This window comes from Cladophialophora psammophila, assembly GCF_000585535.1.
Source record: "Cladophialophora psammophila CBS 110553 chromosome Unknown aczJe-supercont1.23, whole genome shotgun sequence".
NCBI lineage: Eukaryota > Fungi > Ascomycota > Eurotiomycetes > Chaetothyriales > Herpotrichiellaceae > Cladophialophora > Cladophialophora psammophila.
The window spans coordinates 305,539-330,438 of NW_006912944.1; the positions used below are offsets into that span (position 1 = coordinate 305,539).

Below are 24,900 nucleotides of genomic sequence, written 5' to 3' on the forward strand. Positions count from 1 at the left end.
TCGGATCGCCAGTCGTAACAATCGACTGGTATAAAATGATAGGTGGTGCTTGGAGTGCCACCGTATGGTTTTGCCCGTTCTCAAAACACCCCGGCATAAGGGGGTATGCCATCAATGGGCAATCTAAAGTCACGAGCCATGTGCATCCTAGACTGGAAAGCCGGTCACCTCTAGGGCTCAACCCCGTTTCCGGGGTCTTTGCTGCAGTCCTGGCCCATCGGATTTAGACCAAGATAGAAAGAGTGCCACGCTCCTTACGTAATCAAGGCTCGGGGCAACTGATATAGACCTGAGGTACAATGATAGGATGAGCCGACAAGCCCTCGGTAAGATATAGCAGTGCCACAGCCATCCTTGAGGTGCGAAGCGGCAACTGGCGGCCTTTCCGGGCAATCCCACGTATTCTTTGTCTGAAATGAGAAGTTCTTTGTCGAATTGATGCAAAGTAGGCAATGCACCACAACGAATGTTGTCACGGAAAGGTGGGATCGCATCAAGCTGCTGATAACTTCAATGACAAAGTCACAGCCCAGACTCTCAGCAGACTCGCTTCACCCTGCTTCTAACATATCAGCGTAGATGTTGAGGCTCGTCCCAATGACATCGACAATTGCCCACGTCTGAGCACCGCGGAATACCTGGGCCCACACCCTCAGTACACCCGCGCTGAGATATTTCATTGCAGCAGGTGAGTCGATAGCCACATCCACAGGCATCGCAAACTCTGTCTCGTCCAGCATCGTCTTGACCAAGGTAGCTATTTTTCGCTCGTCATTCGTTATCGCAGGGCCCGAGTCTGGCAGGCTCAATGCTTCTAGCCATTTACTTAGCAAGAAAGCGCACTCCAAAGTGCACAAAGAATGTTGAATTGACCACATGAAGGTTTGCGTCTGTGCAACGAGATGGATACCGATCTTGACTGGAATGCTTAGAGCATGAGCAGAGTGCAGGACAGCTCGGACGAGCTTCGGAGTCCGCTTGACAGAAGGGCTGTCTCGAAAGGCATTGGCAATCTGAACAGGGTCGCGAGTATCCAATGCCCGTCCGGGTCCTAAGTCAACGTTGAGGCGGATATATGCGAGGCGCAGGAGCGCAGTAGAATTGAATGTCACTGGCCCATTTGGATTCATGGGGTCCAGCGATGATTCAGGATTCCGTTTCCATGCCAACTGCCAATTCCTCAAGGCCTGCTCTATGGCAGCGACGTCATCGGATCGTAAATCGCCATCGTGGTCAAGGCGATATCTCGAGATCTGGCGGACGAAGAAAATATGTTGCAACAGTGCATGAACGAGCACATAATTTCCCAGTGAAGAGTTGTAGGTGCTCACGTCGTTGCCGTTGCGAGAGAACAAGCGATGCAAGACTGTTTGAAAGCTGGTTTCAGAGGTCGATCGGGCTCGCAACTCTTTCCATTTTGCTGCTGTTGGCGCTTTAAACTCGGCAGCGTTGCACGGTAGGGTGAGGTCGACTTCGGAAGCAAGGATAAGCGAAGGAACATTGTAAACGATGGTGTGCAGGTTGAAGAAGCAAAAGACGATGAACTTGGTGCGTTTGGTTGTCTCACGTCGGATCCAATCAGTCCAGCTAATATCTTCGGGCATTGGCTGACTCCTGAACCCGTCGTCCCTCACCAATGTCGCCAGGACACTCTGTATTGCGAGCGCCTCGCGAAGGATTTCTCGGTGTTTAGCCCAAGTTGCCATCGCCATGAGCAACAGTAACGCCTGTGCGGTTTGCATCAAGTCTTCTCTCTGCAAGCCAGATTCGGAATCTGGCTGAGATGGTAAACCCAAGCATCCTGACAAGGAGCCACTACGCGGTGTTTCTCCCGTCGCCAAGTCGCTAGATTTCCCATGTCCGGAATATTGCGGTGATACCTCTGCCGAACGGTTGGAGGCGGCTAGTCTGGCATCTCTCTGGCGAATTCGTTGCATGGCTATTGATTGACTGACGGAAAAGAGCTCAACTCCCTTTTGTCCCTCAAAGCAGTACTGTGCACCGACCGCTGCCATAGCTAAGAGGAGCTCGATGCAGCTATTATTTACAGATAAGGTAGGGATGTGAAGGAAAGGCAGATGTTCATGGAAACCATTGACGTAGCCGGCCAGATATCTTGATAATGCTAGCCGAGACGGGAGCTGAAAGGTGTTAGGCACCACATGGGCGAACTCTGCGAGTTTTAGAGCGACGTTTTGCCGGTCTTCGATGTTGATGTCGGCTAGCGGACGATGGACGCTGTTTTGCTCGCTTTGCGGCGCCGAGGGGCTCTCTTCTGGTTGCAGTGATGGTAGACGGGACCCAAACCGTGAGAATGAGCCTGAATCTTCGGGGTGATCAGGATTAGGAAGCGCACGAGACACAGGGCGCGAGACCGGACGAGGCTCGGTGGTTGGAAGCACGTCGGTCGTGTGGGTGAAGGACTCAGGAGAGAAGAACGGTATGGGCTGTTCAGCGCTGATCATCGACGAAAAATGGTAGGAGGATAGAGCGCCGTTGTCCATGAAGTTTGCAAGATCTTGAAGTGAATCCTCGAAGTCAAATCCCACAATGCCATTGACCTGGTCGGCCGGAGCTGACATGGAAGCTTGAGGTGTCGGGTCGGGCAGGAACTGGTCTTGAACAGGGAATATTGGCGTTGCGAGGGGGTTTGGCTGTCGCAGGGGAGCGTGGGTTTGGGCATCCTGAGGTCGAGCATGTTCCGCAGCCATGAGCAATGTCGCAAAGGAAAGGTCATGGCCATTCGGTGTACCGCTCGTAGTCTGATTCGAGTTCGTAGGCAAGTAGTTGGGGACAAGATTTTGAGAGGGATTGAAGTCGGTCGTGCTCGTGCCGGGAGCGTCGGGGAGATCTAAGGCGTGGTGGTCGTGGTCGTCGGTGTTCCGTCGTTTTCGACCTGTAGATGATGATGTTGAACTGACGGCACCAGCGCCCTGGCCGCTTCGGCCATTCCTTCCCCATCGCTCAGTATCGTGACTGAGTCTCTCATGTCGAACCAGAAGGTCACTCGATCAGTGTCAGCTGCCCAGTTTTCCACGCGGCCGGTGAGGTAACTAGTTACGGTACCTTCTTGTGAACTTGCTGTCGCATTGATTACAGGCGAAAGGCTTCTCTCGAGTATCTGATCAGCGGTCAGGAAGGGCACGCGTACGGAGCTATAGGGAGACGGAGAGCCATACGCGTTCGCTCATGCCGTTGCAGATGCTCTAGTCGCGCAAACAGCCGCTGGCAATGTCTGCACTGGAATCTTTTGGGCTTTTTGGGGGGCGGTTCCTGACTCCGGTCTTCCTCCAACTCCGGGCCGTCAATCTCGGCATTGATTTTGTCTTCGATCATGGGCTCAAGAGCATCTCTACCAGGGACTATGAATAGATCCTAGAGCCAAGGGCGAAGCGACGCGGGAACGCCCAAAGAGGTATCTGGACAAAGATCTCGAATAGCTTGGGTGATGGGAATGAAGCTCTGGGGGAAATTCTGGGGTGGCTGCGGAGGGATTGGTGTGGCAGAAGGCGGTGGCCGGTGCGCTGCATGTGCACATTGCAGGCGAGTAGGCGAGCAGGTTGCAGGGCTCAAGATTGGCCACAGGTGCAAAAAACCATGGGGCTAGTGGGCGAACAGGCCACATGCTGCGGGGCTCACCAGGCTCCCTGTTCGAAGCCAGTAGAAGGCTTTAGGCGCGCCGAAGGGTGAAAGAGTATTTGGATGATTGGATGCTGAGACAGCTAGGCGCAACCATCCCCCCAACCAAAAGTAACCTTACCGAGTAGCAAATCTGAGAGCACACTCCCGGAACCGACCTGGAGCCTCAGAGCCTAAGTAGAGGAGGGAAGCGATTCGCTGCGGTACCCAGCAACATTTCAGCTGCGATGAGAGAGGCGACGGCTGTCCGCTGTTCTCGGATCAAACCATCAACTTGCTGCCTACAGGGTACTGGGTACCGAGGCCATTAACAGCCCATTCAGCCTCCTCATCACCGACCTGGCGAGCAGCGACAACTCCACGCTATCGAAGAGAATCACGACACCCATGGTACTGGGTATACCATCCGCGGATTTCAAGTAAAGTGTGCTCTCTGCGTCCCAACGGAAGATCTACGTCCCAGAAAAGGTTCTTCAGGAGCTCACAGACCCCATCAAGTCCATGTCTACGAGGACAGCTGTCACCGACTTCACCTGCCGACTCGCAGGTTCCAGCCAAGATCTACCTAGCGATGTGGAACACGGGAGGACATTTAGCAGGATTGTTCATCTTATTGGAGAAGCATGAAAACATGCCGAAGCTCCTTTTGGCCATGCTTCTTACCCCAACGGCCATCCTCCAGCAAGTGGGACCATGGCTGGCATCCGATCTTGGTCAACATCGATCTTTGCTAAAGTCCTAAAGAGCTCCTCAAGTCATGCCAACAGCGCTGCGTATTCTTTCGATACAATTGTCGAAGCTGCAGCGGCGGCATGTCTTCTCCGTATCCGAACCAGGCGCCGCCGTCACCGCCAGAGAGCCCCTCTGAAGCCACCGTCCAGGTCTACGCTCTTTCGGCCGGTCATTTCTCGCTTCCGGAACGTTTCTTTGTACATCCAGCCTCGCAGACCGCTCGGAGAATCGTTCCCTCTTTGTCTTTCCTGATAATCCATGAAGATCAAGAGACGGGCCAAACAACACGCATAGTTTTCGACCTAGGTCTCCGACGCGACACCAATCGATACTCACCACCGATTCAGAAACATGTCGAGACGAGACAGCCCATGACAACACTTCCCGACGTGACTGCTAGTCTCGCTGCGGGCGGACTGACACCCGACGACATTCATTATGTCATCTACTCACATGTAAGTCTCACGCACGCAAGGTCTCAACGCTCGTCTAACGAAGGAGCCAACAGGTCCATTGGGATCATGTGGGGGAACCTCGCGACTTCGCCAAAAGTACCTTTGTGATCGGGAGTGGTGCGAATGCTTTGTTGCAAGGTCAAGGGTCATTGCGAGGAAGTCACTCATTCTTCGAATCCGATTTGCTACCAGCTGAAAGAACGATTGAGCTTTCCAATCCCTACGAAGATATAGAGGAAGAAACCAAGAAACAAAGCTTAGATTCCTATGGTCCAGACTTTATCCAAGAATGGAGGGCTTACGGGAACCTACCTCGAGTCCTCGACATATTCCGTGACGGCAGTCTCCTCATCGTTGATGCACCCGGTCATCTTCCCGGCCACATTAACCTGCTGGCACGGACTGGCCCTACAAGCAGCGTCTACTTGGCTGGAGATGCGTGCCACGATAGGCGGATTATGAGGAACGAAAGACAGATCGGGGAGTGGCTTGATGAACATGGACATATATGTTGTATCCACGCAGACAAGAAATTGGCGGAGCAAACCATTGAACGGATCCAAACTCTGGAGTCGAATGGAGTCGAGGTGGTCTTTGCGCACGATTTTGAGTGGGAAGAGGATCCAGCAAACCAATCGAGATTCTTTGGGAACTCTTGAGTTTCGCGGATTATGTTTGAGCGTTGTCACCCCTAAGCAAGGGCTTTCAATTACGTTTGACATCTTCCATTACAAACATAGCACTGGGGCGCAATCCCGCGAAACTGCCAACCTATCTGCCCTTTCCCTTTGTCCATTGTTGTCCTGGTGCTTAACGAGCCTCCACGGAGAATCAGCCTAGCTGCCCGAGGTATTGGTGGTGGGGGGACATAGCAAAACAATACTCGTACCTAGGTACCTAAACGGCTCGACGGGTAGTTGAAAGAGGAAATTTGTCTTTTCCCCACACACAGCAGACTGAGCAACTCTCGGTCCAAACTCCGCTCTGGATCTCCAATTCTCCCTGAGCGCTGGGCTCTTAGCAAACCGAAAGAGAACTGCGTTGCCGGTGAGACTTAATCGCAGTGAACTGGTAGGTGCTCCTGATATTGTACTTCTGTCCTCCTTGAGTGAAACCAGCCCATAGACAGAAAGATATGGCGCCGTCAAAAGAGCCCGCAGAATTGAAAGCATTCGTCTCTCAATCAGGCGAGGAGCAATGGGATGAATCCTGGGAGAGCATCGCAAAGCCCAGCCCGGAGCCGTTCGAAGCCAGCGCCAACCTCATCGCCGTACCAAAGAAGAAGAAATACCTGTCTCCCAAGATCCAGTAACTCATGTCGATCGCTGTCGATGCGGCTTCGACTCATCTCTACGTGCCCGGGCTTCGCGAAAACATATTGATGCCGCCTTGAAAGAGGGGGCAACTCCAGCTGAGATAATCGAGGTGATTGAAGTGGCGGGGACATTGGGCATCCATGCTTGCAAAATCGAGGTCCCCTTACTTGTCGAAGTAATGAAAGAGGAGGGCATATATGACAAACACGCTAGTGTCGGCAAACCTTTTGATGAGAAGCGAGAGAAGTTGAAAGCAGACTTTACGAAGAACAGAGGGTACTGGCATCCCTGCCTGGAAGGATCTCTTAGCGCTGGATCCGGAATTCTTTGAGGCGTGTCTGAATTTCTCATCTTTGCCCTGAACTGAAGGATGTAGACAGCTCGGGTCAGGGAGGTGGCGGGTTGAAGCCCAAGGTCAGCACTTCCTCACTCTCGCAATCGTGCGACTGGATCTAACTAACTGATTGACTGGTAAAAAGAGTTGGTATACTGTGCGTTCGATGCTGCCCCCACCACCTTTAGGTTCCAGGATTAAAGCTGCACATGAAGACCGTCCTGAAGCATGGTGCAACACCGGAAGAAATCATGGAGCTTTTGGAAATTGCAACTCAACTCATTCTGCATACGTCGAATATCGGTGCGCCCATCCTGGCAGAGCGATTGGGCAAATCATGACGAGGCTGAGCGATGGCCCCCAACAGGGTCAGACTGTGAAGGCGTCTCTAGGAGCATCCATACCCAGATGCACATATCCAAAATCTAATGATGGCAGTAGCTGATTCCACTTCCATGCTCTCAAGACGATCTTCGGCAGACAGCCCTAAGCGACCATCGCTCAGCCGCCAACCTTCTCCAACAACTTGTCCAGCAGATAAATGCCGATTGGAGAAACCCCAATCTCCGCATCCTTCAAGCCATGGACGCTGTGGTTACATCGACCGTTGGCAGCTAGCGCCTTCACCGACAGACTTGCGGCATTGCCGATCACCGAGCTATACTTCCCTTGTGCTGGCTCTTGTCAGAGATTGGGCATGTCAGTAATCCGATTTCAACCACCAACAGCACCAAGGTGGCGTCTGCAGGCCATGACATGTTCCCCTTGGCCACTGAGACGAAAGGCTATGGACCTGCTCGAGATACATATCTCTCTCAGGCCATCAGGTTCCTGCCCGGAATTTCTCCTGGTTGCCGCCGTCAATATCTCCTGTGCCTCGTTCCATTGCATCCGCTTGATCAGGAGATATCCACTTCGTAGGACATTCTACAAGGATTTTCCCCACGTGGCTTGATTCTGGACTCGATACCCCAACTTTGGGCTCGAGAATCATAAGCAGGCCTCTGCGACAACAATCTCATCTTCCCACGCAGATACTGAGCTGTTCTCATATCTACCAAGCACACTTGTTCACATCCTTGCCTTATACTGTGTGGGGGAGAAAAAAAAAACAGAAACAAAAATAAGGCAACATCGCCATGGCAAACCCGACCGAGGAGCTCAAGCAGAAGGCTGAGATCGAGGAGTATGTTACCGATGATCGTTCAAGGGAGATCATCGAGTTCGAGAAAAAGGAAGCCAAATTGCGGCGCAAGCTCGATCTCTACATCGCCCCGGTGATGATGCTTCTCATGCTCATCAGCTATCTTGATCGTGGCAACATTGGTTTCGCAGCCACCCAGGGCATGGCTGATGATATCGGTCTACACGGCAACCAGCTCAATGTAAGCTGCCTCGCACCAGACCCCTTTGTTCAGCTGACCGATCTGCTGAAAATAGACGGCGGTATCCATCTTCTACTGTACCTATGTGCTCGCTGAACTACCCACCTCGTTATTCGTCAAACGACTTCAGTTCCATCGAGTCATTCCCATCATCACCTTTTGCTGGGGACTCGTATGTATGTGCATGGGGTTCATTCAAAACTTTGCTGGTCTTTGCGTCTGCAGGATCCTGCTGGGGTGGTTTGAAGGGTACGTGTTTGACCTGATTCAAGTAATGAACCAACCTAATCTCTTCTGTTCTCAGTTGTCTGTTTCCTTCCATGACTCTTTTCTTGGCCAACTGGTACAGACGGGAAGAATTGGCTCAAAGGATATCCTATCTCTTCAGTTAGTATTGTGATACCCTCCAACAGACACCCAATCTAACGTTATATAGTTGCGTCTGCACTGTCTGGCGCCTTTGGCGGTCTTATCGCCTTCGGAATTCTGTACATGGATGGTGTTGCCAACTATCCTGGTTGGCGATGGCTCTATATCCTGGAGGGCCTCATCACACTTGTCTGGGCTGGGATGTGTGTATACCTGGTCCCGAAGAACTATCAGACCGCCTACTTCCTCAACGAGGAAGAGAAGAAACTCATGGCTGTCCGTGCCGAACTATCCGAATCGTACTCTGGAGGTGACGGCCACTACAAACTCAATGATCTCAAGCTGGCCTGGAAAGACTTGAAGACCTGGTTGCATGGTATCAGTCAGATTGCTGTCGTCACCATCCTCTACGGTTTCGGTACTTTCTTGCCTATCATCATCAAGAACGGATTACACTTCTCCACCAAGCAAGCTCAATATCTTGTCATTCCCGTCAACCTCTGGGGTGCGATTGTGTATGCGGTTGGCGCCGTCATCTCGGACAAATACCACAAGAGATTCTTGATTATGGTGGTTTGCGCTCCCGTTGGCATCGCGGGATATGCCATCCTTCTAAAAATGAACGACGTTTCGGTGGGAGTTCAATATTTTGCAACCTACCTTATCGCCACGGCTTGCTTCCTTTGCACTGGAGGCAACATTGCCTGGCTGTCCGGCAATGTCGCGCCTGACGGGAAGAGAGCTGCAAGCTTGGGTAAGTCATTTCACAGTACTGTTGACAAAGTTCTTCGCTAAAGACACTTCTAGGAACCCAGCTCACTCTCACAAACCTGGGGGGTATCATCTCCGGCCAAATATACGCCTCCACAGACGCGCCAAGATTCGTTCTGGGCCATGCCTGGTCCTTGGGCAGTCTGGCCTTCGCATTCATTGTGTTCAACATTCTACGCGTAATCTACCAGAAGCGTGAAGATCGAAAGGCGGAACTACGTGCCCAAGGTGTGGTCACCCCGCCCGAAGAGTTCACGGACAGATCGCCCGAGTTCAAGTATCAATTCTAGAGCGAGATATTGGGCGGACAAAAGAGACGTTGTGGGGTCACCTGAAATGAGGCAAAATCTATGGCGGCTGAAGGTCCGCAAAGGGCCAGAATGTACCAAGTATTCAAAATCCTTCTAAATTATATAACAGTCAGACCACGTCCCCAACAAGACGTTAATTTGCTTCCGTTATGACCGACTGGGGATCCCCCTGGGTCCTACGATTCGATGCTAAGGCATTGATGGGCCTCCATAATGGCTGGTGGTGGTCTGTTCCTCATCACCGAAGGGCACACTTCAAAGAAGCTCCTCATTCTCCGAACTCATCCGTGGACTCTATGAAAATGCCTCAAGGCAATTTCATTTTCAGCCGCATGGAGGCCTTTGTACGGCGAATACAAAAGTCCGGATTGTTAGCTCGAACAATTCACCAGAGATAGCATTATTTCTGTGACACTGCTGGAGGGGGAGCCTGGAACATGAGTGTGGAATAGAAGGATTAAATGAATGTTCTGGAGCCCACGGGAGGCGTAATCTCTCTCACCTAGGCAGGCAACTTGTTCGGATCCGGCGCAGCGGCACTGTGACCCAATCTGGGAAAAGTGAAGCTAATGCTCTTCTCAAAGTCGGGGGCCTTTTCGTGTGTCCAGACCCCGACGGACCTGTGACCGACAGGGAATTTGCCGAATCCTCGAGAGTCGATCACAACCTCCCTGTCTTCCCAGTCGAGGATATCCCTCCACTTCTCGCCAATGTGCCTATGACCCACAAACATCCTTTTAGACCTCCTGTCCCAGCTATTGGTCATGATGACAGCAAGGCCCGCTCCATTCGCTTTGGACTTGTGGCCCAGTCGGGTCCAGCCAATGCAGTCTTCCAAATCGAGATAGTCTCTTTGTGGACCATGTGCGTAGAGTTTCCTCGCGGAGATGAGTCGCGCCAGCTTGCCACCGCATGCTGGAAGCCGAGGTCGAGGCCCGTGGTTGCCAAAGATGTCTCCCCAGAATACACAAGGAGTCCCGCCGTCGTGGCGAAGTAGAATCAGCGCGTAGGCCAGAGGTATGAACCATTCCTCGACAGGTGCAGCCAGAGCCTGCGTGTCTTGTGTATCGTGGTTCGCAACAAAGGTCTGAAGAGCACATATCAGATATGCAGAGTTCAAAACAGCCGGCACAAGGCAAGGCCCCAGGGTCTTACCACTGCATGACCATGATCTCTTTGTACCAGAGACCCGTCAAAAATCGTTCTCAAATCATGCTTCCTCCCCTTTGAAAAGTCGCTGAAGGTATATACCAATTGGACATCGAATAAATTCAGCCTTCCATGGCATCGCTTAATGACTGACTCTAATGTGAACACATTGGAGTCCCAGTATTCGCCAACATAAAATAACCTTTTCCCTTGAGATGTGGTCGTGTCAAGATGTGAGAGAAAGTCTGCAAGGAAAGAAAGAGAGTAGTGCTTTATGGCGTCCAGACGGAAGCCCCCGAGATTGAGCAGCGAGGTGATCCAAGCTCCCCAATTGAGAATATCAGATCGTACTGCGGAATGCGAATGGTCAAGGTCTGCGAACATTCTGTTGAAAACTTGTCAGTGGGTTGATATCCCGAGCTTCAACAGCGTGAGAAATCTTGGCAGAGGACTTACAGATAATCATAATTTCCGAGCTCTTTACTGACATCATGTGCCCAGTCACTCCGCTTTCCTTCACCGATGAGTTTGAAGATTGCATGATCTTTTCTGCGCGAATCATAGTCAATACCAGAAAAATGCCTCCAATTATATTTCATGTCAGAATACTTCGTGCCGCGACCAGGGAAAGTAAACTTCGTCCATGTTTCCAGCTCATATGGTTTTGAGATAGCCTTGGTCCGGTCTAAGGTGTATGAAACCGATTAATACTAGGTCGCCGTATTCAAGAGGATGTCACTCACCATGGGAGTCAACCTTGACGCCGCAGCTAGCTTCCTTTCCATCCGCTGAAGCTTTATGATTGAGAACGGCATCCCAGAGGACATCTATCTCTAGTTCTTTTGCCTTTGCACAAAATACCTCTAGCTCCGCTTTATGTCCCCATTTCGTCCTTGAAGGCTTGCCATTCTTCTTCGCATCAAATTCACCTAGATCCCAAAGATCATAGATGCCGTACCCGTTGTCGTGCACCGACGTGGCTTTGCAGCCTGGGGGAATCCAAATGTGTGAGATACCCAAGGCAGAGAGATGCGGAAGTAGAGCTGTTAAAATGCTGTAATGGCTCGCATTGGGAAGTGCACTGTCGCCGGGCGGAGCAGGCAGATACCACTCGAAGGCCTGGAACAGAGTCTTGTTTTCATTCGGCCTTGGGTCTTTACGTTGTTAGCCCACGTTGCGAGAGCTTGAATCGCCCAACTGGTGCTCTTCCGAAACCCTCACAGGTCTGAAAAGCCGCAACTGGCGGAGCGGAAGGTATTGCTGGTTCCGCGGTTCGCTCTTGGTATGCCTTACCTTCAGATTCGGGGACCTTCCCACTGCCGCTTATCGTCCTCACTAATGAGGACCAGCGATGCATTGGCTTGTACCCAGGTTGGTTCTGTCAGAAACGTTGTTGAAGGTTTGTTTTAATCGATCAAGATTACTCCGTACTGAGGCTGACGGCCACCGGGTGGTGCTGACGAATACGAGTGTGACGTCACATTCTTGACTTAATACAAACAGCCGTTGGGTATCCTCTCGACGAGCGGATAGAAGGAACTAAAAAATGAAATGTGTAGAAAATTGAATGAAATGTTGACAAAGATGAAGCATTGAAGTCCAATGTACGGCGTAATTGTTGAATGTAGATAGTGAGACGGTGGAACTATTTGAGTTTTCAAGGCTCTCCGGATTTACGCCAATCAGAGACCAGAGACGCGCAAGGCTGCCGGATCTACTTCGGCTCCACAAAAGTTGCATCTCCCCAAGATCTGCCCCTGATCAAGCCCTGATTCCCTTGTAAATATTCCATACTTGGTATGTACAAGTACAGTTGAGTCGGACACAAAGCAGATTTGACTGCCGGCAATCTGGGAGATATGGTAAGGCACGAGCAAAGGCGATCACGAGGTGCCAAGTCGCCCTTTCCACCCCTACTTCGATATCATATGATCCTCACATGATGGGTCGGAACACCCGCTTTTCATGCCGCTACTGATCGTCAATCTACAAGTAAGTAATAAGGGGTGACATGTCCTACGACAGCTTCGAACCGCTTCATCCTCACTCTACAACAGAAAAACTCATATTGACTACGTTGGCCCGGCGAGCGGGTCGAATTCATTTCAGTTTTTGACCACATACGCCCCAGCAGACATCAGTGGCAGTGTACCTCACGTAGATCAAGATGAGGGCCTTTCTATGGCTGCCGCTATTGTTCGCCATCGTTAGATGCGATGACCATACGGAGACTGAACCCTCAGACGATGATCATTCGACTACATCTGTCGCGACACATACCTCAACAGCTTCCGTCTCCGTTACAACACACCATTCAGAGACTGATCATACATCAACAGGCTCTATGAGTACTTCAACCCATCTTTCTGACTCGGAGCACTCTTCAACAACTCATAAAGCAACTCCCACACCTTTCTTGTTGGTAATACAAGATTTCTGAGTCTCGACATAATAAGCATACCAATCTAAAGCGACCATGAAGCTTATAGCTGAGATTGTTCGTCGCTGCAGAAGGTTCGAAGGGTCATAGATTGGGCAGCGGCGAGTCCTCACGCCGTTTGCAATCTTGACTGTATTCAACTCTAGCTTTATTCCCTCCTTGGGAATGCAACACTACTACCATGCGGTGCCATCTAATATTTTGGATTTTTACACATCTCGTGGGGTGCAGCTTCTCCACTTAATAATAATGTGAATTGGATAGGATACCAAGTTTACCATTCTCCGCCAGTAATGTTTACCCAGATCGGGTGTCGTCAATAGGCTTAGCCTTGCTCTGAGGGGCTGGATTTAAAGTGCACTGTGATAAGGGCTCTGATATTCCGAGCATATCTTTGCCACTGGTTTCCGTCGGTCAGATACCTAATACAATCTCTGCTTCCTCTCGCGCACCGAGCCTGTCTCGCCTCTCCGGATCGGGAAGAGATACTATCCCATCTAGGGAATGGCACTGGGAGGGCACCGGTGAGCTGTGACTCGTCATTCCATTTCAAAAATTCTTTACACATGTGAAACTGGATGCACTCGTTGGATCACCCTTGCCGTTGTACTTCGAGACAAGAGGATATAGACATAGGTTCTGATGTCGAATGGTTCCGTTGATCTTATACCCGCTCGAGCCTGGGAGGACCTCTGGAGCTGTTCCATTCTCGACCCACTTCCTCAAAGCCATCAGAGCGTCGTTTGGGATTGGCCCGCTTCCTCCGCCGCCGCAATGTCCCACGCCAGGAGCAAAGAAGACACGGTAGAAGTCGGTGACATTCTGATCGATTGCCTTGACTCTGTCAAAATAATGCATAGTTCCATTTGGCATAATCAGGTTGTCAGCAAGACCTTGCCAAGTGATCATCTTTCCGCCGGAGGCTTTAAATGCGGACAAATTAGCATCCATAGTACCCATCACGGAATCATACTCCACATGAGATTGATGAATTAAGCCCGGGAACTCGCCGTAGGTGATGTTAGAGGTATTGTAGATGGCATCTTTGAACAAGAAGTCACGGAACCAACTGTCAGAGATGCCAAATGGCTCTGCGACAGTGGTGCCATTGCTGAAGGTCTCTGTGGGCGCGAGCGAGCTGAAATTGGTACCGGGGAGAATGCCATACCAGAGCGCGGTGCCATTTGCGGCTGCCGGTCCTTGCCAGATCTTCTTCACGATAGTTGCAGTCTTGCTCGAAAAGCGCTGAGTTGTCCCATCGGTATGGCAGGCATAGTTCTTCCCAACAAGACTTGAAGGATCAAATTCGCAGAGGCCTGGAGCACCGATGATACCGTCTTCGAGGCCGTCCAGATGGTCACAGGTAGAAACTGCAGCGGCGTTGACAGCGTCAAACTCACATTGCGGAGGTGCGTAGTGTTCGTTGTTCATCACGGTATACGGCCACTGTTGGGCCGGAGTGAAGTCATTCCAGTTGATAGCAGGAGCTGAGGCGACAATGCCGTCATAGTCATTGGGGTACATCTGTGCTTCCATAAGACCCTGTCGGCCCCCCGTCGAACAGCCCTGCCAATATGCATACTTTGGTGCAGATCCATAGAAGCTCGTGGTAACGGCTTTTCCTAGCACTGTCATATCATGGACCGACCTGGACGCGAAGTCAAGAAGAAGGTTCTTGTTGACATCACCTTCGCTGACCAGAGCCCACAACGTGGCATCTCCAGAGTTATTCTGAGCGTGACCTCCATCGGTTGCCGCGGCTGCATAGCCGCGTTCCACAGCAGGCGCCAACGATGGCCAGGATCCAGAAACATATCCACCGCCTCCCATGCCGAGAAAGATACCATTCCACCCAGCCAGAGGACGCCATACTTGATTGTTGACATGATCACCGGTCCCGGGATGTGTCAGGCTAACATTTACTTGACAGAAGCCGAGACCCGTGATGTTTTGAACTGACCAATTGTTCAATTCGCCGGTGACATTGATAGCATAGTTATGAACTACCGATGCCGACAGGGAGGTAACGATAGCTCCCGGGACGTTTGGCTTGGGAAGGGAGTTGGAACAGGTGGCTACACTGGGAAGTGCATTCACCCAGCCAATGGCGCCGAAAGTGATCAAGAGATAGAGCATTTTAGGAGTTTGAGGAAGTCGAGGAATGTTGCACGTTCCATTATAGACGCCAAAAGAGCTTAATAACTCTTATATGTGCTTGGAAACGCTAGATTTTGTGGAGACTGGTTTTGCTAGCATCTCAGGAGGCTCGCCTCCTCACAGCCTCAGGCTCCCTTAAGTGCCGTCGATCCGCAAGCGGCTGCTAGTCGAACAAAGAAAATGGGGGGGAAAATGCAAACCCTGCTTTTCGACAACATGCCTTTAGCCGTGCTGTTCATATTCAAACCATTAAGAAATAGAGAAAAATGCGAAATGAGGAGATACCGTGCCGAGATCGCCGTCTGCTTCGGCGGAAAGCCGTGCTGATACCGCTGTTTCTTCCTGCTTTTCGTAGATCGCCCAGGAACTTTCCCGCAGGGTAGATATCTCCTGCCTCAATAGCAGCGAGTAGCAAACAGCGACTCCCTCTATTGGCACAACTTGACGGTCTTGTGGAGTTATCCCTTGTCGGTAATCCAAGACTGCCGATGATTTGATATTGGACAGTTCAGGAACCAGGGTCATGCTCATTTGACATTAGTGCCCCGGAGCATGCTTGAATTGAAGGAATTTCTGCAAGCTATTGTCAGTGTCCACTGACTGACAGTGACTAGTCGCAGATTCACCTCACAATCGTGACCACTGACTAGCTTCGCATCCGTGTTCTTAAAAATGCTTTTCACCATTTGACAGAGCGAACCCAATCATGGTGGTGATCTGTTCGAAAGCCAAGCGTCACATTTGGGTCGGTGAAACCGCATCATCATCAAGTCTGACATATACGCTGGGGCATGCTGCAGGTTGATCCTAGGTGCTAGAATCCCAGAAATCTTCACAAGATAGTCTCCGGCAGAGATCTGTGTGCACATTTTCGGCTATATGCGCACGCTGTTGAAGTGTTCTGAGGGGATTTAGAGACGTCTCGACCTCAGTGCTCATCAGAGCGCCGACAACTCGTGCTTGAGTTCCAATCGTGAACCCATATGCGCACATCCGGCCTTTTGTATCGTACAAGTTAGCCGGCATGACCATAAGGGGAATTGCCTATGACGGCTGCTCTGACGACTTTGATGCTGTGCACAATCTCAACCAGAGCATGTCAAGGTTTATAGCTGGGAGAATAGTCGACCCTTCGAAGAAAACTTTTAGTGGAGGGCCCCAAACTTCAGGTTGATCTGCTTCTGCGCCAGGTCTCAAAATTGTTCAGTCCCTCGGTGAGGTTTTGATGAACGCGGAGATCAGGATACCGCAGTTGCGAAAACTCTCTGTGGCTGCTTTGTTTTCTTATCCAAGACGCACTTGTTTTGAAACACGCAGTCAGTCAAGTCCAGCATTACACTGCGTACAAAAAGGCGAAACTCCGTGGTTTGGTTGTTAAGACGAAGAAAGGCTGCCATGTGTTGTATTTGACCAAGCAAATCCGAAAAGTCTCTGGGGCGAGCAAGTGAGGACCTGGAGTCGATGACAGGAGATTCTAGAAGCCATGAACTGCAACACAGGGTGCCCACCCTGCCTCCTCCAGCGACCCGGGGATTTCTAGCACACGTTTCATCATCCTTTGCCGTGTAGTAACTTGCATGAATAGGCACTTATCCATGTGAGCTGTTTTTTTTGGAAATTGAAATCAAACTGGAAGTCCTGTAGATCGTTGTTGGCTAGATGTGATAAAAACGGCACGTCAATCGCTAACGTTCTGGGCCACCCATGGGGGCGAAAATTTTGGAGGCGAGTTCTTCCACATTCTTACTTCTACCTCTGGCCTGGAAGCACTCATAAATTCCAGAACCTTTCTGTAGAGGCAAGGTTGAGGTTGTACTGATCGGCCAAACCGTTCGCGCTCAGGAGGCTGTCGGACTCTGCTCAACACAGGAGCAAATCTCTAACGAACATGAGTGTTTCAGATCTGCTTATGGATCATGCACCGCTTGTGTGTCGTATGTATATCCGATGTACAATAACCGACGGTGCTTCGTCCTTGCAGGAATCCCGCAGATGAGAGCATAGCTCTTGAGAATGTCCATGGGCAATTGCAGTGCGTTTGGCAGCGATTTGAACCACTTCAGGTAGTGGACACTCAGCCGCGGGGACACCAGGCAGAGAAGGATCGAAGAGGACAGGAACTTTGATAAATTGTTCTCGGCCTCGTCGATAGAAGACTCTCGAAGTTGAGCGATTGATCAATTTATCCATATCGATAGGGATACTGACGGATTCAACAAACTTATCACGCAACCCTAGGATATTGTTTCTAACACTAAACACGTCGTCTGGCGCAGCGTGCGAGCTCAACTCCTCGAGGATAGGAATATCGGGTTCGAGGTGGTCATTGGGAGAGACGTCAAGCTCCTCTGGGTATATCTCACGAGCTTGGTTCTGTTGGAATAGCCATGGGCTAAGATGGCTGACATAATTTCATCCATATGCGAGCAGTTTGCCGCACAGCCGTTGGAGTGGACGTCTTGCAAATGTTGAGCTCAACCAACCTGCTTCGTGGTGAGGAAAGATACACGATCGGAATACTTTCGGGAGAAGGGAAGCAGACGTTCTGCACGTCGACCTTCAACCGACAACGTGATCTCTTGGCAGTCCGGAGCTCAGGTTGACACCTCGGGGGCTGGTGCAGCGCCGGTAAACCGGAGGATTCTCGTCTCTTGCTCAACCTAGAAGCTCACAAAGCAATTACTTCCGTAACATCTCTGCAGCAGCTTTTTCTTGCACCGTGCTTCTCCCCTCTCCTTGTCCTCCTTGCTCTCTTGCATTTCAATAAGCTAGGAGCAACAGCACTCTTTTAGTTACACGTCCGTTTTTCGACCTTGGTCAGGTCCCCTTCTCTAACCTTCCCAGCCAACATGGCACCCATCACGGATCAACATGTCGAGGACCTGAAAGACCTTGTTCATAAGCTCGAAGCTCGGGTCTGGTCTCTGGAGCGAAGACTTGAGGGCGAAAAGAAGCCCTCGCTCATAGATTCTATGCGCATGATCCTGATCGGCCCTCCGGGTGCGGGTAAGTTTTGGCATTAACCGCCATGCTACGCGTTTGACTGACACGCACTTCCTAGGCAAGGGAACTCAAGCTCCTCGAATCAAAGAGAAATACTGTGTGTGTCATCTGGTATACTCGTATCCTCCCCCAGCCCTCGCATCAGAAATTTATAGTCCTCACAGGCCACCGGTGATATGCTCCGAGCACAAGTTGCCAAAAAGACTCCCTTGGGAAGAGAGGCCAAGAAGATCATGGATCAAGGCGGCCTAGTCAGCGACGACATTATGATCAACATGATCAAGAACGAGTTGGACACGAACAGAGAATGCGCTAACGGGTAAAATTCCATGCAATGGATGTCTTGTCCACCACTGACATTGCCAGCTTCATCCTCGATGGATTCCCCAGAACGGTCGCCCAAGCCGAGGGCCTCGACTCCATGCTTCAAGCTGAGAACAAACCTCTCAAGCACGCGATCGAACTGCAAATCGACGATGGTCTGCTGGTTTCCCGCATCACTGGTCGACTGATCCACCCAGCCTCGGGTCGAACGTATCACAAAGTATTCAATCCACCCAAGGAACCAATGAAGGATGATGTCACTGGAGAGCCTCTTATCCAAAGAACCGATGATAATGCCGAGACTCTGAAGAAGAGATTGGGAACATATCATGCACAGACGACCCCCGTGGTAGCCTACTACAAGAACAAGGGCATCTGGTCCGGAATCGACGCCAGCCAGGACCCTGAGCATGTCTGGAAGAGCATTCTCTCCGTTTTCGGCGAGTCAAAGACTCCATCCAACAGCAGTATCTTGACCAAGATTGGGTTGCGGTAGATGTGAGCGGAGGAGACAAAGAGGAGCGACCTCCTTGCATTTACCCCCGGAGCAAGCACCGAATTGGCGGCTGGAATGACCTTATCAAGAGACTCCGAAAAAGATTCATGCCATGTTTGCAAATGTGTACAAGTTACGGGAACTGGGCGCCCAACATCCCTGGAAAATGGTGAGTCGCATGCGGAAAAGGGTTCTGACTTCGAGTACATATCTCGCGTCTGCGCGAGACGAATACAAGACTTAATTGGCACAAGCGAGCCACGCGTCCCCTTCTTTATCTCCGTCGTCTCAGACTTCAATATGAGGAATCTTACCCGCTCAACCATCAACCACTAACTGAAAAGGATGGCGAAAATTATTCAGCAAACCCATAGAGACAGCGATGAACATGTCGGGACGAGACCCGACAGCACCGAAAACACATGGGATTGACTCTCTGACCATTTCATGGGAGGCAATGCACGACATCCCATCAGCTATGAGGAATGGGCGCCGATCTTGATATCAGGCTGAATCGTCGGGCGGCTTACCGGGGCTGTCAATCCGCTGCAGAAGCGTGCCCCGCGGGTCAGGTATGATGGCTTTCCCCCACGAGATTTCTTCCGTGGATACACTTCCTTAATATTTCCTTGAATTTCCCATGCCCCCTATTTATCCTTTCTCCATTTTTGCAGGAACTCACAGCGCAGGTTCTAGCTACCATGTCGTCGCCGAAGGAAATTCGCTGGGGCATCATGGGTATGTTTCACGCAAGAAAGTTCATATCTCATTGAAATTAATAACGACCCTGCAGCCACCGGTTGGATTGCCCAAACCTTCGTCAAAGACCTTCTTGTTGACCCGTCCACACGTAACGTCGAGGACATCCGCCACGTCGTTACCGCAGTCGCATCCTCCTCGTCACTGTCCTCCGCAGAAAAGTTCGTTTCCAACTTTGTTTCCGCATCTCAGTCCACAAAATGCACGCCCTACGGCTCCTACGAAGAACTAGTGAAAGACACATCTGTGGACATCATATACATTGGCTCGCCACATTCTCACCACTACCAAAACTCCATGCTCTGTCTTGCCCACAATAAGCCTGTCCTCTGCGAGAAGGCCCTCACAGTCAACGCCGCGCAAGCTAAGGTCCTATACAAGACCGCGAAAGAGAAGAATCTTTTCTTTATGGAAGCTGTGTGGACCCGCTATTTCCCGCTCAGCCAGATGATTAGGAAACACATTATGGATAATGACATCGGCGAGGTAATACGCGTCACCTCAGATTTGAGCATTGGTGCTGTACCTGAGAAGGATTTTGACCTGGGTCACCGCATGGTGAACCTTGACCTGGCAGGTGGGGCTCTCCTCGACCTGGGTATTTATGCTCTCACGTGGGTTTTCCAAACGATGTATCACACGCTACCTCCCCAACTCAGACAACAATCTCGCCCCAAAGTAATTGGGGCAGCCATGGCTTTCGAACCTCGCACCGGCGCCGACGAGTCTACACTGATACTTCTTGAATTTCCCAAATCAACTCCGGCCGGGAAGACGAAAGCTCACGCCGTGGCCACTACGGCTATGCGTGTCAGCGACGATCCCGCACGAGGACACGAGAGCAATGGCGATGTGGAAACTCCTGCGGTACGCATACAAGGCGAAAGGGGCGAGATCCAGGTATATGGCCCGATATATAGGCCGATGCGGTATCGCCTGGTGCCGAAGGACAAAACAGTGGAGATTCTGCATCGGAAATTTGAGTTCCCAAGCGGTTGCCACGGTATGATGGTATGTGTTTGAACCATTGCCAAACCAGACGTTTCCTTGTATGCCGTATTGGGTGATTCGTGGCATCTGCTGACATCTACACGACGCACGACAGTATGAAGCCGACGCCGCTGCCCGCTGCCTAGTTGCTGGGGAACTGGAATCGGAAACCTTACCGTGGGCGGAATCCACGCTGATAATGGAGACTATGGACGAGGCGAGGAAGCAAGGCGGGTTGGTATATCCAGCTGCGATCGAGACTACCGAGTACCCTGTGAAATTGACTGCCAAGGTGTAAAAGTGACACAGATGCGGCGAGGCAAGCAATCACTGAAAAGCGTTGCAGGTCCGATCCGTTTGGTGATTGTATTCTCTCGCAGCAAGATATCCAAGATCAATACCCTACCTAGGCAAAGATCAGGCAGTCTAGCGCCGTGATCACGTCGCATCCTCAACGGCTATCATCTATTCTGCAGGCGTCCGAGCAAGTCATCTTGTCTGGAAGGGGCTCCTCAGGCTCAGGATCATTTAGTGGATTTGCAGTCTCACAGGTGTCCTTCCTCTTCGTTATCCCCGTTCTACCAGGCATCCGCTTCTTCAAAGCCATGGAGTATAGCCCATCCTTGAGCTCATGCATGCGTTTCATCCTTCCTCCAACTTCCTTCTCCGAAAGTACGGCGCTCACCGCTACCCAAGCCCTGTTCTTTAATGACTTTTCTGTCAGAACCCCTGGCTCGATTGACTCTTACATTACCGCCCCAACTTCCCTCTTTGCCGTCCAGCGCTGCGATCACTAGATCGACATCCTCCGCCCTTTCGAGATCGACAAAACAGTAGTACTGATTTCCTGGCTGTTCGGGCTTGGGGGGACGTGGCGATATCTGCTTTGACACCGCGGTTGGCGTGATATCTGGCACGTATTCGGCGAAGAGACCTCGCACTTCTTCATCATGTGCTGATTGTGGTTCGATTCTGGGCATATTGCCGATGTAGAGCCGTCGCCCTTCGGACTGAGGTGCTGTCCAGTGAGAAGTGGCGTCGGTACGGTTCCAGCGGTCAAAGGTTGGGTTGTATTCAGTATCTAAAAAGCCGGAATCGTCAGGTTATGGAACGTCGATCTCATGGGAAGTAAGTGGTCAAGAAGCAAAACCACGATGAGGAGCCCCTGCAATAAGACGGTGTTCGAGTTTGCTTACCTTTCTGCTCCCTCGACTCGCGTGACCGTCCCCAACCTCGCTCAAAGTCTTTCACTCTAACCTCTCTCCCACCCCCGCCACCACCGGCATTGCTTTGACCTTGACCCTGCCTCTTAGCCACGCCGGGGCTAACTCTAACAGGCCTTCCGAGAACATCCATGCCGTTCAATTCACTCATTGCTCTCTGGGCTTCTTCCGGGCTTTCCACGTCTACGAAGCAGTAACTCGGGTTCCGCCCTGTGAAGGGATCCGTGGACATACTTATGCCGACGACATTAAATCCATTCTTGGTGAACAGCTCCTCTATATCAGAGCGTTGAGCTGTGTAGAGTAGATTGCCGATGTAAAGTCTCGTTCCGGGCGCTTCTTCGGTTCCTTGGGCGGTGTTATTGCTATTGCTGTTGTTGTTCGAGTATGATACGGAGCTAGCATTGTGGTGCCCGTTCTGAGAACGATTGGACCGCCCTCGAGAATGCTGTTGTTCCACCCGCGGTGTCTCGTCTCTCACGCGCCAGTTATTTGAGGCGGTGGAGCGGAAGTTCTGCTGCTGTCGAGGCGGTGGTGTCGAGGTGTCCTCCATACCTGTGGAGAGAATGGAAATATTTTTGAGGAAGGCTTTGCGAACCAAGATATCTCCCTGGGCAGATGTGTGAGGGTTTGTCGAGTATAAAAGTAAAGGGAGGAGTGAGTTTCTTTAGCCCGCCCGTGACGAGGCTCCCAAATCCACACAGCATGAAATTGATTTTTCGGGGGTTTTTTGATGCCAAGCAATCAATTACGTGATTTTCGCATGCTGTGGTCTTGCCTTTTCAAGCCTAGGTCTATCTATATGCCATGTGTTCTATGTATATATGAATTGACGAAAGATTCCTTCTACTACCTTGAAGTATCGGACTTCTCGAATGAAATACATCTCCCAATCCATTTTGAAAAATGAACACACGGGAGCTGAGAGCGTGGTTTTCAATTGCATGGGGGCGTGAGGCTGAGCTCGAGTCCAAAACGCACGGCGGAGAATGGCCCAAAGGCTTATGCGACGTGAGAACTTCCGCCAGGCTCTGCCCAACGTCCATTGCCTCTAATTGGGGACTCATAAAGAGGTCCAATTACATTCGGTTTACTTCCATACGCATTTGATCTTCGAATGGCTCGCTTTCAGATACAGACATCCAACTGCACTGAGCGCATTCTGATTCTCAACGCTGGTGCATCGCCTTGTCCAACCCATCCAGTGGAATGAACCTGGGTAAACCTTGTATTCTTTCTATCCATGCCTTGACAGCAGGATACGGGTCCAGCGAGATATCGCCCATATGCGCTAGGGCAACATAGACAAACACCGACACGTCCGCAACCGTCGGCCTCGCCAAAGCCAACCATTGCTCCTTCTCGAGCCTCTTCTCTAGAATCTCGAGGGACTTCATGCCTCGATTTTTTGCCTCCGTAAGAGTCTCCTCGCTGGCATCAGCAGGCCAATTGAACGACACAATCGCCCTGGCTTTTGAAAGTCCAAATTGAATCCAGCTGGCCGTGAAGGCGAGCCAGTCCACGATAGATGCCTGCTCGACCACGTCGGAAGACCAATAACTCGATGGAACCGTCTTGGAACTTGGGTCAGGGTTGGTCCCAGCGAGATATACGAGAATTACGCTCGAATCATTGAAGACTTTCCCCTCATCGACGAGAGTCGGTAGCTCTCCGCGGGGATTAATGGCTAGAAACTCCGGTGAGCGGTGTTGAATGTTGAAAAAGTCCACCTCAACTTGGTCAAGTTGGAGATCGAGGAAACTGGCCAGTAGTCGCACTTTGTAGCAGTTCCCAGACTCTTTGGTGCAGTAGAGTTTCGGAGCCATGTTGTATGGCCTGAGTCTAAGTATCCCGCTCAAAGTTTCAAGAAAGATGGATTTGTTAGATATGATTGTGTCCGTCCGGGGGATACGAGGAGGTGGGCGGCAGTTTTGGAGTCTTTTTAGCATGCTCAAGCATGCTCTCGTCTTACTATTGAGAAGTGGGAGATCCTCGGATACGCTTGACCTGGAGCGTCAACTTCGGACAAATCCACTCGCTGACCTCCACGCGGCTCGACGGCTCCTGGACGGCGCCGACGGAAGCGAGCAAAATGCTCAGTCAGGAATACTCGACCAATTCAGCCTTGTGAAAGGGCCTACATAAGTTGGGGAAAGCAGAATACAGGACTCCAGAAATCGATTTAGGTACGGCCTGTTGGCTGCCCGCTGGGCCCTGGCGCATCTCAACAAAAGCTAGTAAGGCGAAGGCATGAATTGTTAAGGTACTAACACCGTACCGACAGAAATACGCCAGATCATACATTAACAGACATGATCAATCGTCACTGATAAGTTTCATGTATCATTGCCCCATCATATGCTGTGCGATAGGGGTGGTATTTCATAATGGCTTACGGTAGATGGAATAGCTGCAAGGATCCCACGCAATCTCGTGGAATCACAAAAACAGGACCGATTTTCGGAGCCAGGAAAAAGATGTCCTTCGCCGCAAACTCAGTCCCTCTGGTTCTGGTCCATGGTTAGAAGAAACCAGCCAGTCCAAAAGGAAGTCTAAGAAACTGGTTCAACAAGCGCGCATTCCCATTCCAAGCAATAAACATCCCCTCCGTCTCACCATCTTTGTGCACGAGGGCCAAGGTACATCTCACTGCCCCGGCCAATCGACATCAGGCAGCGACACGATCCACAGTCCAGCACGGCCAGGAGACATACCCAGTGGAAAGTAATCTGCGTAAATTGAAGCAGAGGGAGCCAAGTCGGAGGGGCGCATTCGAGGGGCAACTGTGGTCGTCTCACTGGAAGCAAAGCTCGCTCAATACGATATACGTCGGAAAGCAGCAGCATTCCGAGAAGAGGTCCTTGGTCCGTGTGCTTCAGACTCAACTTGACACAAGCGTCTTTTCAAACGTACGCTATAGTTCAAGTCTGCCCGTCGGAGAGATGTTGACCGGACCCCCACGCTTTGTGATTGGTTCGTTCGTACGAAAGTACAGGAGCACCATTCTTCCTCCGTCATGTCTATGGCTCAAACTGCGGTATTGAACT

The 24,900-nt window shown here is 51.0% G+C and overlaps 10 protein-coding genes across 10 annotated transcripts; 5 read left to right on the plus strand and 5 right to left on the minus strand.

The window, feature by feature from the left end:
* Positions 1-551: 551 nt before the first annotated feature.
* Positions 552-3,336, minus strand: A1O5_11083 (uncharacterized protein; the record flags this gene model as incomplete). Its single annotated transcript, XM_007751656.1, has 3 exons — positions 552-3,006; positions 3,067-3,121; positions 3,180-3,336. The coding sequence occupies 3 exons, from the start codon at positions 3,334-3,336 to the stop codon at positions 552-554; spliced, it is 2,667 nt and encodes an 888-aa protein (XP_007749846.1).
* Positions 3,337-4,451: 1,115 nt separating this feature from the next.
* A1O5_11084 (uncharacterized protein) lies at positions 4,452-5,485 on the plus strand (the record flags this gene model as incomplete). Its single annotated transcript, XM_007751657.1, has 2 exons — positions 4,452-4,826; positions 4,880-5,485. 2 exons carry the CDS (start codon positions 4,452-4,454, stop codon positions 5,483-5,485), a joined length of 981 nt encoding a protein of 326 aa, XP_007749847.1.
* A 653-nt stretch (positions 5,486-6,138) lies between these two features.
* A1O5_11085 (uncharacterized protein) lies at positions 6,139-6,817 on the plus strand (the record flags this gene model as incomplete). Its single annotated transcript, XM_007751658.1, has 2 exons — positions 6,139-6,556; positions 6,624-6,817. A coding segment is annotated over one exon (335 nt), but the record flags the coding sequence as incomplete, so codon positions are not given.
* Positions 6,818-7,615: 798 nt separating this feature from the next.
* A1O5_11086 (uncharacterized protein) lies at positions 7,616-9,291 on the plus strand (the record flags this gene model as incomplete). Its single annotated transcript, XM_007751659.1, has 5 exons — positions 7,616-7,861; positions 7,917-8,110; positions 8,166-8,248; positions 8,298-8,984; positions 9,038-9,291. 5 exons carry the CDS (start codon positions 7,616-7,618, stop codon positions 9,289-9,291), a joined length of 1,464 nt encoding a protein of 487 aa, XP_007749849.1.
* A 523-nt stretch (positions 9,292-9,814) lies between these two features.
* On the minus strand, positions 9,815-11,818 carry A1O5_11087 (uncharacterized protein; the record flags this gene model as incomplete). The annotated part of the gene is made up of 5 exons (XM_007751660.1): positions 9,815-10,399; positions 10,468-10,846; positions 10,918-11,146; positions 11,205-11,615; positions 11,755-11,818. 5 exons carry the CDS (start codon positions 11,816-11,818, stop codon positions 9,815-9,817), a joined length of 1,668 nt encoding a protein of 555 aa, XP_007749850.1.
* Positions 11,819-13,450: 1,632 nt separating this feature from the next.
* Positions 13,451-15,037, minus strand: A1O5_11088 (uncharacterized protein; the record flags this gene model as incomplete). The annotated part of the gene is made up of 1 exon (XM_007751661.1): positions 13,451-15,037. One exon carries the CDS (start codon positions 15,035-15,037, stop codon positions 13,451-13,453), a length of 1,587 nt encoding a protein of 528 aa, XP_007749851.1.
* A 2,870-nt stretch (positions 15,038-17,907) lies between these two features.
* Positions 17,908-18,881, plus strand: A1O5_11089 (adenylate kinase 1; the record flags this gene model as incomplete). The annotated part of the gene is made up of 4 exons (XM_007751662.1): positions 17,908-18,064; positions 18,120-18,172; positions 18,226-18,380; positions 18,428-18,881. The coding sequence occupies 4 exons, from the start codon at positions 17,908-17,910 to the stop codon at positions 18,879-18,881; spliced, it is 819 nt and encodes a 272-aa protein (XP_007749852.1).
* A 701-nt stretch (positions 18,882-19,582) lies between these two features.
* On the plus strand, positions 19,583-20,928 carry A1O5_11090 (uncharacterized protein; the record flags this gene model as incomplete). The annotated part of the gene is made up of 3 exons (XM_007751663.1): positions 19,583-19,619; positions 19,675-20,651; positions 20,746-20,928. The coding sequence occupies 3 exons, from the start codon at positions 19,583-19,585 to the stop codon at positions 20,926-20,928; spliced, it is 1,197 nt and encodes a 398-aa protein (XP_007749853.1).
* A 331-nt stretch (positions 20,929-21,259) lies between these two features.
* A1O5_11091 (uncharacterized protein) lies at positions 21,260-22,406 on the minus strand (the record flags this gene model as incomplete). The annotated part of the gene is made up of 2 exons (XM_007751664.1): positions 21,260-21,711; positions 21,827-22,406. The coding sequence occupies 2 exons, from the start codon at positions 22,404-22,406 to the stop codon at positions 21,260-21,262; spliced, it is 1,032 nt and encodes a 343-aa protein (XP_007749854.1).
* Positions 22,407-23,022: 616 nt separating this feature from the next.
* On the minus strand, positions 23,023-23,679 carry A1O5_11092 (uncharacterized protein; the record flags this gene model as incomplete). The annotated part of the gene is made up of 1 exon (XM_007751665.1): positions 23,023-23,679. The coding sequence occupies one exon, from the start codon at positions 23,677-23,679 to the stop codon at positions 23,023-23,025; it is 657 nt and encodes a 218-aa protein (XP_007749855.1).
* Between the last annotated feature and the right edge of the window lie 1,221 nt (positions 23,680-24,900).